Consider the following 20521-nt stretch of genomic DNA (forward strand, 5'->3'; position numbering starts at 1 on the left):
GAGGGACAGTAGTGATCTGCCCAGAAGTGAGCTCCAGGGAAGGGTGTCCAGTCACCTGCCCCCATCTCTGAGGTGCCCCGGGCTTGCCTTCTTTCCCACTCTGGGACTTCTCAACACCTTCCCAATAAATTCCTTTTTGGGGAGACCTAACAAGGAATTGGGTGCTTCCCCAGGGACAGCAGGCTCTGGACACTCAGCATCTAATTGGCTGCTTCTTGTTGCTGAGTGTTTGCAAAGTGATGACAAAGTGTTACCGCTCTTGCTATGGAACCCTGCGCCCACTTCCCCCCTCCCCCGCCCCCAACTGCTCTGTCCAGCAGGGCCCTGACTGCCTGTCTGCTCAGGTGACACCCCCAACCCTCTCCCCCTGGGGTACCTCCTCTCTGGGGGGAGCATGCCTGGGGCCCCACGGCTGTGACCGCCCTGTGGAGGATCTTCACATAAAGGAGGGGGCTGAGGGGTCCCCTCTGTTATTGCTGCTCCTACACCAGGCCGTGGGTAGCATGGTGACAAGACTCATCGGCCATGGAAAGGCAGATTAGCGCCAACGTGAATATGTATGATTCGCGTGGACATGGAGGTGGTGTGGCACACACTCCACTGGCCACGTTGCCTGCGTCCGACTGAGATGCAGGCGTTATCTGGGGCGCTAACGAGCACACACTAATTTTGTAATGAAAAACATTCCGAGAAGAGGCGAAATTAAATATTCCATGGAAAGTCCCCTCTTGCTCCCCCTTCTGGTCACTTGTGGGAGAGGCGAGGCCAGGAGTGAGCAGCGAGGGTGGTGGGAGCATGTCTTGGGTCCACACCTGAGGGGAGCCACAGAGGCAACGTTTTTTATTGTTTTTGTTTTTTAATCCTCACCTGAGGATATTTATCCATTGATTTTTAGGGAGAGTGGAAGAGAGAGGGAAAGACAGAGAGAAACATCGATGTGAGAGAGACACATCGATTGGTTGCCTCCCACACAAGCCCTGACCAGGGCCCTGATCAGGGAGGAGCCTGCAACTGAGGTACCTGCCCTTGACCAGAATCGAACCCGGGACCCTTTGGTCCGCAGGCCGACACCCTATCTGACTAGGGCTGTTGTTGTTTTTTAAATATTTCTTTATTGATTTCAGAGAGGAAGGGAGAGGGAGAGAGAGAAACATCAGTGATGATAGAGAATCATTGATCAGCTGCCTCCTGCATGCCCCCTACTGGGGATCGAGCTTGCAACCTGGGCATGTGCCCTTGACCAGAATTGAACCTGGGACCCTTCAGTCCCAGGCCGACGCTCTATCCATTGAGCCACACCAGCCAGGGCAGGGCAACATGTTTGTCTGTCTGTCCCCACTTGGCTCCTTCCAGAGGACATGGGGCCCAAGGAGGTCCTGGCCTGGGGAGAGGACGATCTCAGGCTTCCAGGAAAAGGGGCTGACTTTAAAATCATCAGCAAAGAAGACAGGGCCAGGCTAGTGGACAATGGCAGCATCTGGGGCCACGATACGTGTGTATAGAAGTATGTGCTCGTGTGGCACATACTGTGGGTGCATGTGTGTGCACACAAGAGCCTGCAGGAGGAGGGCCATCACACTAACGCAGCTGAGAAACAAGCACACGTTTCTGCTCCCAAGAGCATCCCAGCAAAGCCCACGTGCAATGGGAGGGTGCACTTCCCTCTCCCACCCTGGGTGCAGATGTGGGCTTGAACTTGGGGGACAGTCTCAGCAGACAGGGGAGCCTCCTGCCTGGTTCAGTTAACTTCCCCCACCAGTGATTACTCTTGTAGGAACCAGTCCTCTTCCTCTGTGGCATTCATCATGGTTAAATGTTTATTTCGATTGAAGTATAAAATACACGATATCACAAAGTGCACACATCTTAAGGGTGTAGTTCGATTGCTTTACACACTTCAACACCCCCCAATCAAGATGGGGAACATTGGAAGCACTCAAGGTTCCTCCAGGCCCCTTCCCGCACCCCCACCCACAGCACCACAGGGTTTTGCCACTGAAAATCCACGCGTGTCTGAGACCCCAGGGTCGAAGCTCCTGTTCTCTGTGGGATGGTGGTGCCCTGGAGCGGGGATGGGTCCCTTCTGGTGACCTGTGCCAGCACTAAGCACGGCCCCGGGTGGTGAATAAACGTGGGAGCTAACAAAGGGAAGCTCACTGCCCAGGTGGGGCCACAGGCCTGGGGGAGGTGCCTGCAGGTCGTGCAGGTGTTAGCGCTCAGTTAGTGCTTGCTGTGTGCTCAGTCTGGGGACCTGGTGCTCAGAGTGTGCCCCTGCTTCAGTGCCTCTGCCTTAGCTTGAAACGTAGACCCCACTGGGAGAGAAGCTGCAGGCGTCGGGGGTGCATGCCCAGCCCATGAGGACCAGTGTCTCTGTTCAGACCACAGTGCAGGTGGGCCCTCCTGATGCCAATGTCTGTGGCTGCAGGGGTCCCCGAGGAAACTACCACTCTCTGGGGGGGAGCCCCCAGACACAGCAGGGGTTGGGGCACAGTCAGTGCAGCCCCCAAACCAGACCATGAGTGGTGGGAGAGTCACCTGGAGAACACAGAGGTCTGACACCACAGGCCCACTCAGGAGCCCACCTGCACATGCACAGGTGCCCCCACATCCCGACCACAGGTCACCCCAGGAAGACCGCTTTCGACCGCGAGTAACAGACAGCCCACCAGCAGCGGCGTGAACAGCAGGGTTTATTTTCTTACACTGGGAGCTCTGGCGGTGGATGGCGAGAGGCATGCGCTTGGCAGCTACTCGATGTCCGGTCAGGCCCAGTGACGCTGTGGAACGGTTCGCACAGCCCGCGGAGGACCCCAGGGACCCCAGCAGATGCCCCGACCGACCAGATCAGGGCTCGCATCATGCTGCCTACACCAGGCGTGGGACTGAGTGGCTACTGCCCTCCTGGGACCGGGAGAGGCCGTACCTCCACGGTTCAGAGCCTCTGCCCACACGGAAAAGGTGGGCCTGGTCACGAGGGGATGGCTGTCTGGTCTGCCGGGAGGAGGGACAGCCCGCTGGGCCCCGAGCACCCAGATGGCACTCTTCTCAGTCAGCCAACACTGAGGGAGCACGTGGGGTCTGCCGGTGTCCTGGGAGCACATGTGCCCCTGCCGTCAGCACACATGTGGGGACCCACAAGGGCTTCATGCCACGGTGTGGACACAGGCAGGCAGTCAGGGGGTCCTCCCTGCAAAGCTTAAGACGAGGGGACAGGAAGGCTGAGGGGTGAGGGCCGGCCTCAGCGGGCACGGCGGACACTCTGAGGAGCCTGGGTTTTATTCTGAGCCTGCCGTTCTGAGCAGGGACGGAACCAAACCTGACCTACTTTTAAGAGCACTTTGCTGGGTGAATGGCTTACACGGGGTTATAGGGGAAGCCAGGGGACAGAAAACGTGTGCACAGGCCGGGATGTAGAGCTCTGGGGGGCAGAGGTGGGCCAGGGTCACGGTGTCTCAGAAGCTGCTCCTGCATCTTCCTCGAGTCAGACGGGCTCCCAGCCCCTGAGTCCCCACCTGCAATGTGCTGCTCATGACGCACCTCAGCCAGGTTTCTGGTAAGAGCCCAGGGGGTCTGTTCCTGTGCCTCCAGGAGAACCCGGCTCTCCGGGCACTCGGCACCTGCGGGGTCTCCTGCCTGTGGTGTCCTCGACCCTCCCCACCCTGTTCCTGGCCATACAGGTGCTCAGTGCAGCTCCCGTGAAGGGGCCTGCAATCACAGGAGCCAGGAAGCCACGGAGCAGACCCCAGCCCAGCCTCACTGGCGGTGACTGACACGTCAGCAGATCTCTCAGGCCTGTCCCTCACTCGTGCACGAGTGGGAGAGCACCTACCTCTGGCCACCACAAGGACTAGATGAATCATCACGCCTGCAAGTGTCACCTGGTGTTATTGGGGTATCAGGTAAAAACATGTCCGTGGCTGAGGCCACGGGGGCAGGCCTGGACCGGTGCCCTCAGCGCGGGGGCCCTGGGCAGTGGCAGCAGGTGGGCCAAGGGCTGCAGCTGGGCTGGCAGCACATCTGCAGGTCAGGGTCCTCACCCCGGGCCATCTGGCTGGGGCTGAAGGTCATGCTAGCATCAAACTCGGCCTTGAGCAGCTGAAGCTGTTTCATCGCCTCCAGGGCCTGGGGGGCGACCTCGGCCCCACTCCCCACCAGGTTGTAGTTCTCACCAGGGTCCTCAGATAGGTCAAAGAGCAGTGGGGGCTCATGGGCAGTCAGAGGGCTGGAAGCATGGCAGGCAGGGTCAGCTGTGGTGTCACTGTGGGCGGAGCCTGGGGGGGTGGGAGACACATCTGTGCACAGAGGTGGGGGCAGGCTCTGGGGCCCGAGGGGTCAGCGGGGCCAGGGGAGGACATTACCCTGGGTGAAGAAGTGGGCCTTGTACTTCCCGCTCCGCACAGCAAAGACCCCGCGGATCTCATCGGGGAAGGCTGGGTAGAAGAACATAGTCTGCCGGGGGCTCTGGGGGCAAAGTCAGGGGCAGGGGGCAGAGCCCCAACACCGATCAGCCTGCGTTAGGCCTTGGCTACGCCCACTCAGCAACAGCACTTGGATGCCACTCAAAAGAGGTGACCTGCTCACAGTCCCTCCAGGGCTGGCGCATGGGATTGCCGGCCCTACCTTGCCTTTGCCCAGCAGCAGGGGGCTGAGGTCAAAGCCATCCAAGGTGACGTTGGGCAGTGGGGCCCCAGCCAGGGCTGCCAGGGTGGGCAGTAGGTCCAGGGAGCTGGCCAGCTCGTGGGTCACGCCTGGGGGCAGAGGGCTGTGTGGTCACTCAATTCGCCATCAGGTTGGGGAGGTGGGGCCAGGGGTGCATGAGGAGAGGACCTAAAGACTGACCGGGAGTGATGTGGCCTGGCCAGAAGGCCAAGGCAGGTTCTCGGACGCCCCCCTCAAAGGTGGTTCCCTTTCCACATCGCAGTGGGCCAGAGCAGCCGCCGTGGGACATCCGCATCGTCTCCGGTCTGGGACACACAGGTGGTCCTCAGCATCTCTGACTCGCCCCGGTGGCTCCAGCCCCAGACGTTTAAGTTACGTGCCCAGAAATGGCCACAGGTGCCTGTCTCGTCCCTGTTCTACCAGGACCAGCTTCGTGGATTGTGGCCTGGAAGTCACCATAACGTGGCCAGCATTTTCTGAGACCCCCCTTATCCCACAATGTCTGTGGTCAAGATGGGGAGACCCCAGGCCCACACCTGTGAGGAATCACCTGCATTGGCCCTCCCTGGGGCCTACCCGTTGTCTGCGGTGAAGATGACCAGTGTGTCTTTAAGCAGCCCCAGGTCCCCCACGGCTGTCATCAGGGCTCCCACGGCTGAGTCCAGCTCCATCAGGGAGTCTCCGAATGGCCCGCGGCCTGAGTGCCCGGCGAAGCTCTGCCCACTGAACTGGGGGTAGTGGGTATGCTGGGGGCAGAGCCTGGAGTTAGCACTGGGCAGGGGTCAGGGCAGCCCGGGGCATGGGGCCAGGGTTACTCACGTGGGAGGCGTAGTACAGAAAGAATGGGCGGCCCTGGCGATGGGCATCAACCATGAGGTCATGTGCGAAAGCCACGTAGCGGGCCTCAAGTCCAGGCAGCCAGGGGGGCTGCGCCTCCACAGACAGGTTGGCTAACAGCGGCACAGGGACCAGGCCCTGGTCACAGATTCCGTTGCAGGGGGTGGCCGGTGGGAAGCAGGTCAGGTTCTGGCAAGGGCCCTGCAGGAAGGGCTCCATTTAGGGTCTCTAGGCTGTGGGGTGGAGCTGGGAGGTCAAGGGAAGGGGAGTAGGAGGAAGTGGATAGGGGGCAGCTGAGGGCTCTGGCTGTTCCTACCTGGTCATGGGAGTATGGGATGCCCAGGAATCGATGGAAGCCCTGGTGGGGGGGCAGAAAGGCCCCCTCAGGCCCCACCCCAAGATGCCACTTGCCAGCCATCCCTGTGAGGTAGCCTTGGGCAGCCAGGATCTCAGCCAGGGTCACCTCCTCCAGGGGCAGGCCCCCTCGGGAGCCAGGCTCCAGAACGCCAGGGTACAGGCCCGACCGAACGGGGAGTCGGCCAGTCAGGAGGGCAGCGCTGCAGAGCCAGTCACAGAGTCAGTGAGACAGAGAGAAACGAAGACGGAGGTGCACCCAGGAGATGGTAGGGAACTATGACCCTCACTGCAGTCCAGAGGGAACCCGGAGGAGCTGGGTGGTCAGGGTGGGCACGGGCTGAGGGCTCCCTGCCCCCTTGCTCACCGGGAGGGTGTGCACAGAGACACTGGCACGTAGAAGTCCGTGAACCGCAGCCCCGCGGTGGCCAGCTGGTCCAGGTTGGGGGTGGTGGATGTGGGGTGGCCGTAGGAGCCCAGGTCCCCGTAGCCCAGGTCATCAGCAAAGATCAGCACAATGTTCGGTGGGTAGGCAGAGGCCAGATCTGCAGCCAAGGCCAGAGCGAGGGCCCACAGCACCACCATGGCATGCGGCACACACAGGCTTGTCACCAGAGACCCTTGGGAAAGAAGGCAAACAGGCTCCAGCAGGCTCTGCCCGAGGCCCCAGACCAGGGAGTCCCCCCTCCGCCCCCCCCTCACCGCCCTGAGGCCCCAGACCCCATTAATCCAGAGTCAGACAACAGACAACCCCTTCCCGAAGTCCCCCCTCGCTCCCCAACATTGGCCTGGGATCTAACTCCCTGGAGACCCTCCTGGACCAGGACACCTACAGATTCTCGCACAGACCTGAGCCTCTTCTCCTAGGGGTCCGGCCCAGGCTCGCGGTCAGGGGCAGAAGTCACATGACACTGGCCCGCGGGTGCGGCGCTGCGGGAGAGAACAGGACAGAGTGAGGAGGGGACAGTGGGCAGCCAAGCCCTTTGCGGGCACTTCCGCATCGGCCCCGCCCGGCCCGCCCCGCGCTCTGGTGACGCGCCGCGCCGATCCCGATCCGGGGCGGGGCGCAGGGCCTGGGCCAGCTGGGCGGGCGGGCCTGCTCGCACCGTGGGCGGGTCGGAGTCTGGGGTCGTGACCGGGAGGCCAGGACGGGGCGCGGCGGGCGCAGGGCGGAGCGGGGGCGCGTGGGGCCGCTGTGCTTCCAAGCCGTTGGCGCCCCGGGGCGCGGGCCTGGTGGGCGGCGTGAGGGTGGGTGCGGCTCCCGGCGTTCGCGCCTGGGTCGCGGGGCCTGTCCCGGCCTCCCGGACCTGCGGGGCTGGGGACCTGAGCGAAGGGCGTGTCCGGGGCGCCGGGTGAACTAGCAAACCTCTGCTGGCTTTTCCGTCAACACCACTCGTGCTGGTTTTGAAACACTGGACAGCGAATTCTTTCAAACCCTTCCCTCCCCGTGTGTGTGTGTGTGTGTGTGTGTGTGTGTGTGTGTGTGTGCGCGCGCGCGCGCGCGCGCGCGGGGGGGGGGGGCGGCTGTCTGTGCGGTCCCCAGGGTGCACCAATGGGAAGGACCCATCAGAAGAGAAGATGCATGGTCCTGGCTCTGTCACGGACAGACAAACAGCCTTGGACAGATGACTTCATCTTCTGGTTCCCGGTTTGTTTAGCTGTCTCCAAGTAAGAGAGGGGGTCCCGGGGGTTGTTCGTGGGTAATGTACTCCGTGCACTGCCCCACTCAGCAGCTTCGCTAGGGCCACTGTCCCCCCAGAACCCTCCCTAAAGCAGCTCTCTGGCCTCAGGTTCCTCCACAAGCTCAGGGCACTCCTCTGGGAGAAGTAGGACTGGGGTACTGTGGGTACTGACCCTGGAGGGGAGTGGGGGACAGGGCTGTGGAAGGGCCTCCAGGACTGGGGTGGGGGACAAGGACATAGCTTCCTTGGAGGCCTAGCCCTGTCTGGGGAGCTGCTGTGGACACGAACTCAAGACAAGGGGGCAGTGTGGGGAGCCAAAATGGAAGGGCTCGGAGATGGGGCTGCAGACTTCATGGGGAAGGAAGGGGTCAGTCTCCAGGAACCTGGCTGTCCGCCTCTAGCCTGGTTTCTGGGCTGGTGCGTGGGAGCTGAGTTTGGGGAGTGGGGCGGGCGCGGCCTGGACAGAAAGTTTCTCTGCTGCCCAGAAATCTTTGAACCTGTAATTGGAGCAGTCACAGCTGGTGGGCGCTGTGGACAGGCGTTTAAAAGGAACCAACCAAAGGCTTTTTCTGCTGCAAGCTGGGAAAAAACCCCGGGCAGCAGAGCCCTGCCCGGATTCTCAGAAAGAGCCTGCCTTCGGTTGTAATGTTATGCCAATGGCTGGCCCTGTCCCCTGTGGTGTCTGGAGGCTGCTCAGGTGTTTGCACACGGGACTCAAGGCCAGCCCAGCCCTGACCTCTGGATTCAGGAGGAGGTGTGTGTGCCACCAGCTATGTTGGTTCAAAGCTAAGCCTCTGCAGGCGGCTGCATCCTTTGGAGATGTGAGCTCTTTCTGGCGTTGGTGCAGGGTCAGCGTGGGGCAGATCCTGAGTGGGAGGCGGCCCACTAGGGTGCAGGATGTGGCTCTGGACCCTGGGCCATTGCTAATTTGGAACTAACGCCCACAGTTAGCAGAGAGGCCTTGCAAGGTAGGGGTCTTGTCTTTCTAGGACCAGAGATGAGAGAGGCCTCCATCTCCTGGGCCTGGGTGGGTGGGTGGGGTGGGTGAGCTGCTTCTGTGAGAAATGGCACACCTGTCCGAATTTAAAATGACCGACTAGGAAACAGAAGCTTGGGGGAAATGAGACTTTTAATAACAGTCTTGAGAGCGGTCACTCATTGTACAGGAACACATATTGGGCAGGGAACATAGCTTATTTATTTAGTCCCTTCTCCGGTTCCTCATTGGCTGAGTACTATTTGGTCACCTATTTCCTGATAGGTCACCTAGGTCTTGCTGACTCCCATTGGGTTATTTAAAAAAAATGGTCTGGGGCCTTTTCTAGTTGCCTCCACCTTCCTTTGTAGGGGAATCATCCTAGGACGTGCTATCAGCCATGTGTCCCACTCCCCACCCCTCACATCCTGTTTGCTCTGGGGAAATTCAGTAACCACCTGGCCACATACTGTTTCTTTTCCATGAAGGTGAAGCCCAGAGGCATGCTTCCTACACGGCTGATGGGAGGACCTGGGGCACCAGCGGCCAGCTGCCAGGCCTTTGCTGCCCCTCACTCTGCTCTGCCTGCCTCCTTGCCCTCAGCAACCACCATTCCTGCTTCCCCACTTGACCTCCCAGCTTAATTTCCTCACCCTTCGCCATCCAGTGGCCATGTGGCTGGTCTCAATTCTGGGCTCTGCAGGTGCACGCCTCAGCCAGGGGGATGTGGCAGGTGACAGATTCTCTGCTCGACCAAACTTAGCTCCTAAGCCTTCAACTGGGACCCTCTGCGCCCTTCACCTGCCCGCCTTCAGCAAGAGTCCTGGTGGGTGGATTTAGCCAGAATTCCCCCTCACCCTTGCTGTTTTCTCGTAGTAACTTTCCACCCCTCCGCCCCCCCCCCCCCACAACCTGTTCCTTGGCTCTTGTAGAGGAGGAAGAGTTTTCCTTGACCCTCACAGGATCCCTGGCTGGGCCTGAAAATTAAACTGACAAAGAATCGTCATCAGGAGCAAAGCATTCACATTTATTTAATTTTATAAGTTTGATGTGACATGGGAGACTTCATAAGAATTGAAGACCCAAAGAAACAGTTACCCATGAGTATGTTGTGCTGGTTTGATGGGGAGTGGACAGTTGTGGCAGAGGATGACCGCTCAAGCAGTGATCAGGTGTATGTCATCCCGGTGTTTCTGAGACCAAATTGATCTGCTTCCACATTCATGGTGGCCAGGTGTGTAAGCTCAGGGCTGGGTTAAAAGTCTTTGGTTTTTGGACACAGACAGTAGGGGGGTGAGGGCATGTGCTGGGGGGTGGGAGCGGCTGGGGAGAGGTCAATGGGGAAAAAAGGAGACTCATGTAATACTTTAAACAATAAAGAATTTTTTTTAAAAAAAGTTTTTGATTTTGCCTGGTCAACTAAGAACTGCAATAAAAATCTTGGCCAGAACATAAGGTTAAATATATTCATTTGATTACTTAATTACATATTCTGTTAGTAAAAGGGTGGGAAAGAAAAGAGAAATGAAGACAAGAGAGGAAAAACAAGATCACACGTTTATTTTACCCTTACACCGCTCAGAACGGAGCGGGGCAGACGGGGAAGCTCTGCCCAGGAGCGCTGTGGCTGGTGGGAGGTGGCTCTCTGCGGTGCTGTCCCTCAGCCCGCGCCCTGCTGTCCCCAACCCTCAGCCTCAGGCTTCAGACCTTGCTGTGCCCCATCTGGAATTCTTGATCCTAGCATGGCTAGCTCCCCCACTCCTTCCAGTCTGCTGGATGCCACTTTCTCAGAGGGGACTTCCCTAGCCCCTGGTTGCCTCTCCCGTCTCTCTGCCCAGGTAGGAGCTGCTGCTCCTGGGCTCCTGTGAATGGAAGACAATAATCTTACGCACTCAGCTGGTTGGTGGGCAGGGCTGAGCCACCGCTGGCATGTGGCCAGTCTGTATTTTTATTACTGTTATTGTCGTGTGGGGGCTGGGTGGTGCTGGGCAGGTGCCATGAGAACATCAGACAGGAGTGATCTCCCACAGGGGGCACCTTAGCTGAGACCTGGGGAAGAGAGGGTTATCTGGCCAAGGACAAGGTGGAGAGATGAAGACAGGTTGCCACCAAGCAATGGTCAGGTTTCATGACAATGGTGCACGCAGGGGAAGGATCCTGAGCGGCCATGTCAGGGATTCACTCAGGACAGGAGGAGGATCCGTCTCAGACTCAACACAGAAAACCTCTGGTGAAGGACCCTCAGAGGGCCTGGTGACTGTTTCCAAATCAAGTCATGCCATCATTAAAGTTCACCCGATTATCTCAAGAGCATTTTATCAGGAACGACAATTCCGTCCCAGAAGGAAATACAGGCGAGGGGCAATTTCCAAGGAACTAGGTGGAGCTCGGAGCATCTTCTTCAGCAGATCCAATATGCGGTCCTCCAAGTGGCAGCCTGGGGACTCACGGCCTGGCAGCCAGGATGCCCCGCAGACCTGGTGCAGGTCCGGCTGAGGCGGGCTGATAGCCGGCTGCCATCCCACAGGCCCAAGGGCTTGAGGAAGGCACGTGGGTCACAGCCCAGCCTTCAGGAGGAGAAGACTTAGACACCAGGACAAGTGCACTCTTTTGCAAAGTCCCGAGGCAAATACTGGGGGAAGATGATCCTGCATTGGGTGCACATGAAGGTGAGCATGGGTTCAGGGTCTGAGGGGCTGGATGGTGTCGACAGTGTGCGCTCTGCTAACTAAACTGGGGCTCACGACAGCCCATATGAATGAAGCTGAGATGCTGGAAAGGCCGTGGTTTAATGGAGAAAAGTTATCCAAAGACTGAGAGACGGGAATGTCTGTGCTTGACCTGCTCAAGGTGCCCAAACTCCCCTCTGGGCGGGCCTGAGGACGCCCCCTCACACGACATTAGAGGTGCAGTGAGGGGCAGCAGCACCTTTGAGAGGAATGTACTGTGCTTGACCTTGAAAGGGGGTGGGGAGGCTGGCCTCTGTAGGGCAGAAATGAAATGGGGCAGAGAGAAATGGGTGGGGCCACGGGTCGATCTCTTTCTCAGATCAATCAAGAAAAAAATTGTTTTTGAAACTAAATGGGTAAAGAGATCGTGGGATGACAGAGGCCATGTGGCCAGGCAGGTGTGGTCACCATGATGGACAAGAAGAATGGTGTGGCCTCGGAGACCTTTGGCTCATTGGCCATGGAGTCACCCTTAGGACAAAACAGGGCCGTGTAGTGGAGGTGGGTGTGTGTGTGTAGGGAAAGACCCCCATGTCTCAGGAACACGACTGGAACTTGACTCACAATGCAGAGTCACATCTCCCTTCCAGTTCCTGGACATGAGTCACTCGCACATCCGGAGCCTCTGCCCTAGGGAAAGACCTGGCGGAAATACCCAAGGCCTGTGGTCTTCCCCTGCCGGCCCTCTCCCCCAGCACATACCGCAGGGGGAGGGGCCAGGATGGCGCGTCCACGGGGGAGGGGACACCCCAGGCTCTCAGGAACAGTCGGGCTCTGGCTCTGAGCTAATGACACTTCCCAGACTCTCTGATGCCCCCACCGACCCACAATCCACTGATCAGAGCGGTCAGAGGAAACATGCATTTGGGGCACAGCCCATCTCCCAATGGACACAGATGGTATGTGAATCTATCTTGTGTTAATTTCCCCGGTTCTCAAGGCATTCGGTTTGGATGGATGCACTGAGCAGCAGGCCAATGCAGCATTACCTGCAGATCCCAGCAAAGACTCAGGTAAGAGGCCTAGTGGCGGCCCCGGGGGCTCTCTCTTATATCAGTTGAGGAAAAACCAGCTACTTTGACAGATAACCCCCAAATGCTAGTGACCTTAAACAACTGATGTTTATTTCATGCTCACAGAAAGTCCAGTTGGCAACTTGGGCAGGGATGGCGGCTCTCTGCTCCATCTAGTCATTCAGGGAAGTGCTGCCATTGTTGACATGAGGATTTAAGGTCATCCAGGGAGGGTGAAGACAGCACAAGCAGGACTGGGCAACAAGCAGGACTGAGCACAAGTGGGTTGGGTCTGAGAGTGGCCCACAGCATTTCTACTCAAATTGATTCCAGAACTCCGTGACACGGCCCTACCTGGGTGCAAGAGGGGGTGGGAGGTACAGGCCGGCGGAGAGGGTGGTCCGCAGGGAGCTGGCAGCTGGGGCATTTGCTTTCTGACGCCTTAGTTTGCTGACGCTGACTGTGGCAACAGGAGTAACTGCCCAGGGGACCTCAGGGATAGTGTGTTTGCAATGACTCTGTAGCACTAACTTCGTGGATTCAATCCCTTTCTGCTCAAACTAGGCTTCTGCAACCTACACCCAGACCCTAGCTTTTATAGTCAGGGAGGTGAGAGGTCAAGGCAGAGGGAGGCCATGGTGCGAGGAATCTCGTGGATGGAGATGGATGAGGTCAGAATTGGGATGCGCAGGCAACTTGCGATCAAGACACCAAAATCTTCAGTGACTGCGCGGCCCATTAATCCACCTCTCTGTCCTCCTGCCTTGTACTCTGGTGTGTGTGTGTAATAAACGTTTCAAAATGCAGAATGTTCTTTTGTTCATTTATGCATTCATTTAATACCTACCCAGCAAAATATCAATAAACACTTCTACAGGCTGACTGCTGTGGCTGAATAAGAAAAACAGTTCCAACAAAACAATCTAAAGCCCCTGTATTATAAAGCACTTGGAAATGCTGACAAAAGTATAATAAGCATTTTTTTAAAAAATGCATAGCTGAGCTTGAAAGAAAGCAAGGTGTATTTCCAGAGACACAAAACGAAGTGTAATCTAAAAGCTACAGTGTTAGCACGTATGACCTTGGGGACAGTCTCAGTACCAGGAACTTAGAGCTTGGGGTTTTAATGGCTGCACAGGAGACAAAAGACAGACTTAGGCCCATGCAATATAACAAGTTAGAATTCAGATTCTCACATGCTCAGGACTTTTAAAGACCCATAATTTCAGTGAGAAGCTAGACAGACTGAGAAAAAACCCCTGCTTTCCAGGAAAGAGAAATGAAAGATTTTTGTAATGATGTCACCACAAGATGTAAATCAAATCTCCCCTCAAAACTCAGAAATATCGATTTACCTTCAAACGGGTGTGAATTTTAAATCGATACGAGGAGTGGTCTGGAACCAGGTGCAGGTTGTTGGCTGGCGGCAGTGAGGCACTGCCCGAGCAGGTGGTCATCCCTCGAGGAGGACAGCCCAGCACAGTCCCCCAGGATCCCACAGATGGGATGGGGTAAACACGAGATCATAATCTAAAGTCACAAAACATGGCTCAGCCGGCGTGGCTCAGTGGTCAGGTGTTGACCTATGAACCGGGAGGTCATGATTCAATTCTCTGTCAGGTCACATGCCCAGGTTGTGGGATCGATCCCCAATAGGGGTGTGCAGGAGGCAGCCAATCAATGAGTCCCTCTCATCGTTGATGCGTTGATGTTTCTATCTCTCTCTCCCTCTCCCTTCCTCTCTGAAATCAATAAAAATATATTTTAAAATAAAAATTAAAAATAAAATCACAAAACATGGAAGTATGCTGAAGACATTCACAGAGATAAAAGATGCCATAGAAAACCTGGACAAGAATGAGAAACTATCGAAAAGGATCAGAAAAAAAAAAAAAAGAAAAAAGAAACAGAAAAATCTGATAGATTTGAAAAGGAATAAAAATATGTAATAACTAAATTTTAATGGGCAGGTTAAATAGCAGATTAGACACAGATGGGAATTACTGAACTAGAAGATAGTCTGAAGGAATTAACCAGAACCTAAATAGACTAGGAGATGAGAACATTTTGCAGAAATTAGAATGAGAAGGTCTAATATTTTTTAAAATGTTTACTCTTTTAAAAAATGTCACTTTATAATTTCATTAAATATATTTATAATGCTGTAGAACCATCACTATTTCCAGAACTTAAAAAAAATTATTTCCAGAATTTTTTCATCCTAAATAGCAACTCTGTACCCCCAAAACAATAACTACCTAGCCTCTCCTCCCCCAATTCCTGTACCTCTATTCTCCCTTCTGTCTGCATGAATCTGTCTAGTCGAGATAGCTCATCTAAGTGAAGTCATATGTTTGTCCTTGGTGATAGCTTATTTCACTTCACATAACGTTTTCGAGGATAATCCTTGAGGTCTCACATATTTTCAATAGGAGATACTAAGGAGACAATATTAAAGAAGATAACAGCAAACTAGCCAAGTTGAATTTCTCCTAACCTCATTGTCCACACTGATAAAATGTCAGCAGTCAGACCTACCTTACGGGGCTTCCTGTGAGGGTTAACGAAACGATGTGTGTTTGGGACTATCTCCCGTAGGGGTGCTGGTTTCCTGTCCCCGTTGGTAGATGGGTTAATGGTTTCTATGGCTGGGCAGCTGGCTAAGAGGAGGGAATTTCTAAGCCCCTTCTCTGCTGGCCTGGCCAAATCCAGTCTGAAGTCAGGGGACCTCAAGAAGAATCTCACCTCATTCCACACTCTGGAAGGTTCCATCTCCAGTGTAGGATCTGTATCTTCCAAGATCTGTTTTACTTCCCCCAAATGCTCAGGATCAGTTTCTTCTATAGTCTGTAAGGCACATCTGTATTCCTCACCTGCACCCCCTCCACTCTTCCCCTTTTATATCACACTAGAGGCCTGGTGCATGAAATTCATGCACAGGTGCAGTCCCTAGGCTTGGCTGGGGATCAAAGTGCGAGGGTCTGGCGTGGAAGGGCAGGTCCCAGCTGAACTCTGGGCCCTGGGCAGCACTTGGGCCCTCATGTGCCCCCCTCCGCCTGAGTCACGGTGCCCAAGTCCCCACGCGGAGATGCGGGCCGGGGCACAGCACGGGCCTCTGGGCCGACCAGCGGTGCCACACAGAAGCCGGGCAGGCAGCGTGCTCTCCGGCCAGCCTCGCAGGCTGGCTCCTGCATGAACCCACAGGGAGCTCGACCGGCCCCTGCTGTTCTGGTGGCTGCGGCCAGGCTCACGTGGAAGAGGCTGGGCGGGTGAGGGGCGAGTGAGGGGCAGGTGAGGGGCGGGCTCCTCACAGGTGCCTAGCATCTGAGTGTGGGAACTTCCCCCTGGTGCGCGAGAGCCCTGGCGTCCTGGGGGAGGGTAGCAGGGGGAGTGAGAGCAAGCTCGGTGGACACCCCACATTCTCACCGCACCTCCGTCCCGTCACCCCCACACCCAGGTAGCCGGTGAGAGGTCACAGCTTACCCCCAACCCCCCCACCCCGACCCAGGTGCTGCGGGAGGTTGGTTGCCACCACCCACCTCCCGTTCCCCATCCCAGCCCAGGTCAGGGTCCATCAGGCGATCAGGGCCTGCCTGCTTCTTGTCGCCATCTGTGGGGTGATCAGGCCCCCACTCGCACCCGCCTTGGCCTGGTGCCGCCTGCTCACCTTCTCCACCACCTACCACAGTCCCGCTCTCATCAGGACCCATCGGGGCGAGCAGCCCCTCCGCTGCCGCCCGCTGCCTGTGTTGCGTTGCTGATGACATATATATATTTACTGATTTCAGAGAGGAAAGAAGAGAGAGAGAGAGAGAAACATCAGTGATGAGAGAGAATCATTGATCGGCTGCCTCCTGCACAACCCCCTACTGGGGATCAAGCCCACAACCTGGGCATGTGCCCTTGACTGGAATCGAACCTGGGACCCTTCAATCCATAGGTTGACACTCTATCCACTGAGCCAAACTGGCTAGGGTTATATCACATTTTTTATATTGGTTTCTTATTTTACAATAAAACTTTGCTGATTAAAAAAAAAAAAGAAGATAATAGCAGAGAAATTCCAGATTTGATGAAAGACGTAACTCCTTACAATCAGAAATCACAACAAACCCCAAAGAGGACAACTAAAACTAAAACCACACCTAGACACATCATGTGAAACTGAATACTATTAAAGACAACAGGGTCTTAAAAGTAGCCAGAAACTTATACAGAAAAACAATGACAATTATAAATAGCATTTATTTAAATGGCAACAATAGAACGCAGGTAACAAAGAGCAGTACGTTTAAAATTTGGTGTGTAAGTGACTGGTCCTCTAGAACTGCACGATTGCTACGTGCCTATCCTAATATACATCTTGCCTTCTTCCTTATTCACAGCAGCCTGGTTTTATAGGGGCAGCAATGTGCTCACCTAAGAACCTCATTTCCTAGCCTAACTTGCAGTCAGACCCAGTTCTGGCTAATGAGAGGCAAGCAGAGTCATTGGGTAAGGTTTCCAATAAGTTCCTTTAGAGAGACAAACATCTGTACATGATGAAGAGGGAAACTTTCTCAATCTGATAAAGGGAATCTACAAAAATACCTTCAGATAACATCATACTTAATGGTGAAAAAGTGAACATTTCCCCCATATGATTGATAGCAAAGCAAGGATGCTTGCTCTTACCACTTCCATATGACACTGTACTGATGGTCCTAGCCATTGCAATAAGGCAAGAAAAAGAAATAAAAGCATAAAGGTTCAAAAGGAGGAAGTATTTTGATTGTTTATGTAGAAAATCCGAAGGAACCTGTAAAAAATGCTACCGGAATGAGGTGAATTTAACAAGGTTATAGGCTATAAAATTTTATATACAAAATCAGTGTATTTTTATGTATTAGCAACAAACAGTTATAAAATGAAACCTTAAAAATTTATTTGCAATAATGTGAAATAACAAAATTCTTAGAAACAAATTTAACAAAAATATGCATACTTTTAAATAAGCATACTTTTCTGCAATTCCCAAGCCAAAAAAATATAACTGGTATTAGAAAGTCATAACAAGATTAAATTAAAAATACCACTTACCAAAACTTAAGGGACAGAGCTAAAGTGGCATTTGGTAATTTATAGCCTAAGTGCTTATGGTCAGAAAAGACAAAGACTGAAAATAGAAAGTGTCCATTGAAGAAACTAGAAAAGGAATCATATAAATAAAAGAAAAGGCAGAGAAAAATACACAGATAAGAATTAAACAAATAGAAAATAGAGATGTTAAACAAGATGAAAAACAGATTCTTCAGAAATTTTTCCTAGAAAAATAAAATTTAACAAACCAGACTCAGGATGAAAAAGTACTTAAATATACTGATAGATATTAATAACTAGGAGCAATAAAAAAAAAGTCTGCCCACAGAAAAGACCAGATCCAGACAGTTTTATAACCAACTGAACCTTCAAGGATTCCTGCCTCCTACAAAATCATCTGGAGTTTGGGAGATGTCTGTCCTGAAGGCAGGTAGGTGTGAACAGCCTAGAACTGACGATTGAAGCTTTGATTCATCCACTCAGCAAATACATGTTGAGTACCTACTGTGGGCCATGCACTATTTCAGGACCTTGGACACACTGGTAACCAAACAGGTCGAGCTCCCTCTCCACAGAGAGCCCATGTTCTGGTGGGAAGACAGATACTAAACAAGTGAGTTCCATACAGCACCTGACAGTCTTCAGTAGGTGCTGCTGAAGACAGAGAAGTAGATGGGAGTGAGGGGGTGGGGGGTTGAGTCCACTGGGGGGAAGAGTGTAGATTGGGCAGAAAGGAAGAGCAGACAGAGAAGGCCTGATTGCAGAAGCCCCTGACCCCATGAGTTGTATTGAAAACCAAGGGTGTGAGGTTCAGGGGGAGTCAGGTGAGCCAGGAAAGAAAGCTTATGGAGTTATCCCAGGAGGAACGTGGGTCCAGGCTGCTGAGGCACGAGGAGGGCAGGGCTGGAATTCAGGGAGGAAGTGGGCCCCAGGAGGGTTAGAGGAGGAGGGAGGGGTGAAGGAGGGGGCATACCTGAGCTGCAGTGAAGGCCAGCTGAGACAAACACCTTGTCAGAAGAGTTGACCAGGAGGCACTTGGGGCCTCAAGGGAGGTAGAGTGAAGGCTGGCGCAGCGAGGGCCGGTGGGCAGGCCCCATCCAGGGCTAGGTTTGCCCTGTGCCAGGCACTGTTTTGGGTGTTTAGCCCACTTGCGCTCCCCAAGGCCCTAGGAAGCCTGTTTGTGGTGGGAGAATGTGGGCAAGAAGTAGGGAACAATGATCTTTCTGGGACCCTGGTCCTGAAGGAAGGAGGGAAGCCATGGTCAGGTGAATCCTCTCCTTCAAGGACAGAGGCAAGGGAGGCAAGGAGGCAGGGCTGGGCCAGGCAAAGGTGGACCTACTGAGGCAGGTGGACAGGAGCCTGGGGTCTTCTAGTCTCAACAAAACAAAGAGCACAAACGCCCGCGTCCTTGGCTTCCACGTCCACAGACCCACCGCACGGCAGCAGAGGCCCGAGTGGGCGCAGGGCTTCTGGGTGTGCTGTTGTTGCGGCTGCAGGTGGTGGGGGAGCCGGGGAGTGTGGGCCTGGATTTCATGCATATGTGCCATCCCCTTTGCAGAGCCAGCGCTGTATGAGGGCTCTGGTATCACCCTGGGCTGAGCTGGCCCGAGCGTAGAGACCATGAGTCTGATGGAGGTTCTCTCCCAAGGGGCTGGGCATCGGTGCAAGGGCTCAAGTACAGAGGCCTGGGGAGGCAGGAAGGGCCACGTGAGGTCCAGGCTGGTTGGGCAGGTGGGTATGTGGCCATCAGGCAGGTTAGCAGGGAGTTGGCGAAGGGCTAGGGCTGCTCTGAGTCTGGTGGTGGGGGCGGGGGGAGAGGCACAGCCTCCTCCTGGCATCTGTCAGGGACTTTAGTGAGCTTGTCCATGCCTTGCAGTGGCCACAATGGGAGGAGCCGCTGGGAGCAAAGGCAGGTGGAGGTGGTGGTGATGGTATGGATGGGGGGTGGCAGGGCCACTCTGGGTGGGCATGGGGTTGGGGGCCTGGGGAACTTGGGGAGGGAGGAAGCGGGAAGGGGCAGGAAGATGGAGACACACAGCACCGGAAGCAGTAGTTTCCTCTCCAGGGCTGGGCCAGGAAATCCAAACTCTCATGCTTCCCAAGGTGCTTCCTGCAGATAAGTGGGCTTCCAACCGCCCCTTCCTGCTCCCCGCTTTCCCCACCCCTCCCATCCTGCTCCAGTCCTCAGGGGACCCTCAGCTCCCGCACACAGGCCAGGCCAGTGGCCTTGGGAAGAGGCTGGACAGGGAGGTGGGAGGTCTGGGCATCCTGGGGCCACGCTTCCGGGCAGGGAGTGTCTGCTGAGAAAGTGGGACCAGACAGACCCACAGACAGCGCTGGAGGCTCGGCTCTGTGGGGTCAGTGGATCCTGGGGGACAGAGATTTTCCCTAAAGTAGGGTGGCTGGGGGTGGAGAGAGCCAGGGCTCCCTCAGGGGGTAGAGCTGGCCCTTGGGAAGCGGCCCCTGCCCTGGGGAGGAGGGGACCAGAGGCTGCCCTGGAGGCAGAGGGATGGGCATGGGAGGTGTGGTGGGAGACCCTGGCGGTGGTGGCTCTGTGGCTGTTCTCGGAGGGAATGTCAACCACTTCCGCGTGGGGTGAGGGTGTTTCCAGGTTGCCATGGGGAGGGGCCGGGCGGTGTTCTGTGTGTGGGTTCATTCAAGTTATTCCTGGGAGCCCAGGGAATCCAGGGCTGCGCCTGGAGAAGGCGGGGGCGGCCGAGGTCAGCGCGTTTTCTCCGGGCGCCAGGGGTGCCCCATGTTGGCGGGGCTGTGAGGGTTCACGTGTGTGCGGTGAGGGTTCGCAGTGTGCCTTCTCAGAGGGTGCGCGGCTCTGCTGGGAGGGACAGGGCCGTGTTTTTGGGGAGTTCTGGGGGAGTCAGGAGGTATTTCTCTGGGGTTCAGGGATGTTGCGACGTTTAGTGGCGACTGCTCCCAGAGCCTGGGGGTGCAGCGTTTGGACGCCCCAGGGTAGCTGAGCAGGCCCCGAGGGTGGGGGGCCGGGCAGGCTCCGCGGGGTGGTGGTGCCAGAGCGAGTTCTTCCCTGCGCTCCCCTCTCCTCCACCCACTCGCCACCCCTCCCTCGTTGCCACGACAACGGGTAAAACTAAAATTCTCTTCCTGCCGCAGGTGGAGTCTAGTAGCGCCCCCTCCCCTAAGCCCTTCCTCATAGGTCGCGCCCCCATCCTGCCGTCG

The 20521-nt window shown here is 55.4% G+C and overlaps 1 protein-coding gene across 5 annotated transcripts; it reads right to left on the reverse strand.

The window, feature by feature from the left end:
* Nucleotides 1-2671: 2671 nt before the first annotated feature.
* ARSA (arylsulfatase A) lies at nucleotides 2672-6916 on the reverse strand. Of its 5 annotated transcripts, none has more exons than XM_080658628.1 (10): nucleotides 6684-6892; nucleotides 6218-6470; nucleotides 5813-6053; nucleotides 5479-5697; nucleotides 5236-5405; nucleotides 4840-4964; nucleotides 4621-4748; nucleotides 4359-4461; nucleotides 4170-4271; nucleotides 2680-4057 (listed from the first exon to the last, which is right to left on the reverse strand). In XM_080658628.1, the coding sequence occupies exons 2-10, from the start codon at nucleotides 6433-6435 to the stop codon at nucleotides 3885-3887; spliced, it is 1479 nt and encodes a 492-aa protein (XP_080514754.1). In that variant the 5' UTR covers nucleotides 6436-6470; nucleotides 6684-6892; the 3' UTR covers nucleotides 2680-3884. The 5 variants fall into 5 exon arrangements, with proteins under 5 accessions (XP_080514751.1, XP_080514752.1, XP_080514753.1 ...); XM_080658629.1 differs by having other exon boundaries at nucleotides 6700-6872; XM_080658625.1 differs by having other exon boundaries at nucleotides 2672-4271.
* Between the last annotated feature and the right edge of the window lie 13605 nt (nucleotides 6917-20521).

Source organism: Plecotus auritus (assembly GCF_963455305.1).
Source record: "Plecotus auritus genome assembly, chromosome: 3".
NCBI classification, from domain to species: Eukaryota; Metazoa; Chordata; class Mammalia; order Chiroptera; family Vespertilionidae; genus Plecotus; species Plecotus auritus.